The following is a 4,712-nucleotide window of genomic DNA, read 5'->3' on the forward strand; positions in this document are numbered from 1 at the left end:
TACAACAGTTTACATTGTTATCATGAGAAGGCCGTAAGGCCTGAATGAGTGATGTTTTGTGGGAAATTTTAATTGGAGAAAGATAGAAATGGGATAGTTTACCGCCCAGAATTAATCCAGAAACTTTAATATCCCCAAGACATCTAGAAAATGGTTTTAACTGAGACTCAAAGTAATTCTGACCTGCAGAAGAAAACCTGTATGGCAGGAAAAGTAGTTTGTAAAATATCTGTGTAGGAAGAATTGGACCACAACCTTTACCTTAGTTTACAGAAGGGTTTTCTGCTCAGTTTTCTCCCAAGACCATGGGCTGCAGTAGAACGGCTCTGTATCTCTTAGTAGGATGAAGAAACCCCACACTCTTCTAGATCACTGAAAGTTTTATTGTATACACATGAACAGAAGTCAAGGTCTCTCTCCAGTCTATTAAAACAGTTTAGTCAAAGGGGAGGGTACAAAATTAATGATTGTGAAAACATGGAAGTATAAATCAGGAAAAGATGGAAGATAATTTGGAGAATAGGAGTAAGTTTATTTCTTTCAAAGTAATTTAGTAGTGATATATTCCCCTTTGTCCCTCTCTTGTGGCTAATTTAAAAAGGGTATCTTCTTAGAGAAGAAATCACAGACGCTTTTCAATTAATTTCTTAATGAACCTAAGACAAGTGGTGATAGCAGGACATTGATTCGAGTATCTTCATACAGAAAATCTGGCACCATCATTTCTATAGTTGCCTAGAGTAAAAAACAAATTGGAGATCCAGGATAAAATTTCATTCATATCCCATAATCCTTTAAAGTGTGTCAAAATAGTGAGGATGGATACAAAGTCACAGCAAATGAATTCCTATCTGTGAACTAGCTTTAAATAGCATAGGGAGAATTGTTTCCTCCTAATTAACATGTGAAATGATTTCACATGGGCTTGTGGTAGCAAATTGTGTTGTCACTATCAGATCCCGGTCAGATTTGAGGCTGAGATTTGAGTTGGGCTGCATAATGTGTTCTGTTTGTGAGGCAGAGGAAAAAGAAGAATGACCTAAAACCTTCAAATTCCTTTTCATTTGTCTGTCTTTGGGATTCCAGAAGTCAGGCTCCTTAATAGTGCGGCAAGGCCTCCCAGGAGAGGTGGGGTTGCAGTTATTGACCTTTGGGAGTGATACCAGCAACAGAAAAATGCAATTTAACAAGAGAATTCTGGAAAACTCCCACTCTGAGGGTTTTGGTCAATGATGTGATAAAAAAAAAGCACCAAGAGGTCTATGTGAACCACTGAATTCATAAATCCAGCAGCAGCATGTTAACCTTGGGGTAAATCATAAAATCTACTTAGCCACAAAAATCAAAAGCAGTGCTCCTAAAAACAGTAGTTTAGACCATCCTGTGACTGCTACCCCCAAATCTACTAGCTCCTTAGATCTCTTGACCTTCAGGTGAACTTAGAATTTTATTTTATTTTTGAAACCCACTACGGGGTCCTGTTCCAGATCAAAACTCTAAAACAAAAGCTTGGCTAAGCTGACACATTCAGAAGTGTGTATTACGTGAAGCAATTGTCATCACCCATCTGCCCTTAAATTTCAATGGTTAAAATACTGGATTGTCCAAACATGATTAGTTAAAAGTCTTTTTTCTCGTACCTTGATCTTTGAATTAATGGGCATTTTCTATCTTGATAGTGAATGGGATCATTGAAAACCAGCATTTAAAAAAAAGATCAAATGTAGAACAATATAACAGGATGGGAGAGAAACAGACTTTAAACTGACATAGTTGATGAAGCAGCTGAACTATGCAGTTTCTGTAAGATTTCACTCTTTCCTTTGCTGCTCCATTTGGTGTTCGAATTGTCACCTCATCTTCCCAGAAACTGAACAGGTTAAGCTGTAAAACTCCCCATACAGAGGTGAGCACCGAACAACCCTCATAGTGGATACAATCATTGCTTATGAAAGAGCAATGTTCCCCTGCCCTAGTCCTGAAAGGGTTAGTACACTTTGTTTGGCTTCAGGGCTCAAACCTGCATTGCAGCATCACACATGGGCTTGTATTTCATTTTCCTTTGAGCTCTGCTGCCCTCCAAATGTAGAATGAGGTCTTCCCAAATCTTTGTAGACTAAAAAAATCTGGGGAGGGACGAAGAGAGGGAGGGAAGGAGGTGGGCGGTTGGGTGGCTGTTTCTGTTCATTTTTCAAGGCACGATAGAGTAAGTTATCTATCACCTGAAAACCACAGTCATTTGAGAGATGGAGAGTTGCCTATTAAGGGAGAGCAGTTCCTGACTGTGGGAATCCGTCGGTCTGAAAGTTTCTGCCGAGGAAAAGTTACAGTTGCCCTAGAGGACTATTTCAGGTTTCAAATGCACCTTGAGATTGAACTCTGTGCTTTCTAACCCTTTAGAGTGAATTATGAGACACTCTTTTATTTCCTATCGAACTAAGAGCAAGCTATCTATTATGGCACAGCAAGACATATTGCTATTATGAAGGAACATAACCCAGCATACAGAAAGAACACCAAGTACCCTTCCATGCATAGCAACTCCTCTTGCCATTAACCGAGTTTTGCTAGCCGTACTTCAGCAGCGCAATCACAGAGGTCATAATCTGGGATAAAAAGGGAACAGTTGAAATATAGTGTTCAGTTTTTAACAAAGTTCAAAAGCTCCAAACTTTTACATCATTTAAAGAATGTGCACACATTGCATGGTATCGTTCCACAAAAATACCTTGAGCAGACTGATAAGGGTAACCCGGTCTGCCACTTGGCAGTAGAGAAGTCACCAGGGAGGTGGTGAGGAAGCCCAAAGGGTCCATACTGACAGATGCATCGGACTGCTTCCGATATCTCCTTTGAGTCTCTCAGTCAGCAGATCTACAATACGTCAGTATATCGTCCAAGCACGTGGGCCCCTAAGACATCAAACACCCTGACGGGTTTTCCGCTCTTCCCACCAGACCGATAAGCTCTGCCATCCTCCGCCGATTTTTACCATTGACTTTCCCTTGGAGAATTTCCCTCTGGGGCCTAGGCCCGTTTGACGCTGTTGAGGAGGTCTGTGAGTTCACCGATGTATTTGATGGTGTATTTCAGAGTCTGTATCTTGGTGAGTGGCTGACCTCGTTGGCTGTAGATGGGAGGAAGGTAGTTACGGAGGGTATGGAGGGCATCGGCCAAGGTCCGCATCCTGAGCTTCTCTCTCTCGCTGGCTTTTCTTCTCCGCTGGGCTGACATCCTCACTTTGACGCCCTTGTGACCCTTGGGCTGCCCAGAGTCCTGCAGATAAGGAGGTGAATCCAACAAGTTGTACCCCACCAGATTGTCACCGTGGCTGCAAGGGAGTTCCACCAGAGCCGGGCCAGGCGAAGAAGAGGATTCGAAAGAAGGTGCCGGAGACAGGCTTCGAGGGGAGGTGAGGCGATTCGGGTCGAAGCTCCCCTGGCCATTTTTCCAGTCCCAAGAGGAGAGAAAGGCAGAGTGAGCAGAGTCCAGGCCATCTTCCAGGTTCAGCAGACTCTCGTGCAATTTGTCCATTCTGATCCCGTGGGTGTCGAAAGAGGTAAATCCCTTGGCAAGTAGACAGAGTCTGAGGTCTCTGGCTGGAAGGGTCCCTTTTATGGTGGTTTAGGGAGAAGTGGGGAAGTGAGAAAGAGGGTTGGGTGAGGGGAGTTCAAAGGAGAAACAAAGTGCTAGGATGGAAAATGAACTCCTGATGTGTCGTTTTCTCCTCATTGATAATTATCATCTCCCAGCTAAAATGCCTTTAAACAAAAAAGGGTCAGAGGAGAAGAAAAAAAAGGATTATCTTGTTGTAACTAAACCAATTAAGACTCCATAACTAGACCTAACATTGTATTGTGGAAATAATTAATGAGAGAGTCAAAGAAAACAAGGCTATGTTTCACAAGTTGATAGTCTGACAGGCCCTAACTGTGGATTGAGATTCTGTATTACAAAAATGCAGAGGTAAATGAAGAGGTAGTGACAGCCAGGAAACTTTTTTTAGAGACTACATTTAAAGGGAAAATATCTTTTCTACAAATGTGCACTTAGATGTTGTGCACACACACCCAAAATTCAAAAATCCTTTTTCAGTTGTTCTTAATTTGATGTCTAATGGATCTCAGATTTTTTCATCATGGCATAAATTCTCAAAGACTTCCAAGTCCTAAATCTAAGGCTGGTGAGTTCCTTATGAGCAGGGATTATGTCTACCAACTCTATTGTTATTGTACTCTCCCAAGGGCTTGATTCAGTACTGATTGATCAATTGCTATTATATTTCTTCTCCCACATTCCTGAGAAGTTAAACCAGGAGAGGTAGTACATCCTCTTCATGCCTCAGTTTCTCCCTTCCCGCCCCTCACCCTCCAATTTGCCTAACAAGCACCATGAGCCTTCAGATTCTTCCTGTTGTTCTCATTACTCTGAAATGCACACTTCTCAACTCTCTAGAACCTCTTTTCATTACCAGTGCTTCACACATTTCTTCTGAGGAACTCCTTTCTTACTTTGGATCCATAGTATAAAAAATTACTCAAAAAAGCATGAATAAAATGGGTCAAAAAACTTTTAAACTTAAACATTAGGATGCATTCTATGATTAGAACAAGAAAGTTTTCTAAACATATTAGTTTTGTAAGTTTTTCTCACTTACTCTCGTATTTAAGGTTTTTTACCTTCGTTTAAAAAGTCTAGAGTGAGTTTGCTAC

General features: G+C 41.3%; 1 protein-coding gene across 1 annotated transcript; it reads right to left on the reverse strand.

Annotated features, from left to right (window-relative positions):
* Positions 1-3,027: 3,027 nt before the first annotated feature.
* MSGN1 (mesogenin 1) lies at positions 3,028-3,534 on the reverse strand. Its single transcript, XM_038743897.1, has one exon. It carries the CDS (start codon positions 3,532-3,534, stop codon positions 3,028-3,030), a length of 507 nt encoding a protein of 168 aa, XP_038599825.1.
* Positions 3,535-4,712: the final 1,178 nt, after the last annotated feature.

The sequence above is a fragment of the Tachyglossus aculeatus genome, chromosome 1, assembly GCF_015852505.1.
Source record: "Tachyglossus aculeatus isolate mTacAcu1 chromosome 1, mTacAcu1.pri, whole genome shotgun sequence".
NCBI lineage: Eukaryota > Metazoa > Chordata > Mammalia > Monotremata > Tachyglossidae > Tachyglossus > Tachyglossus aculeatus.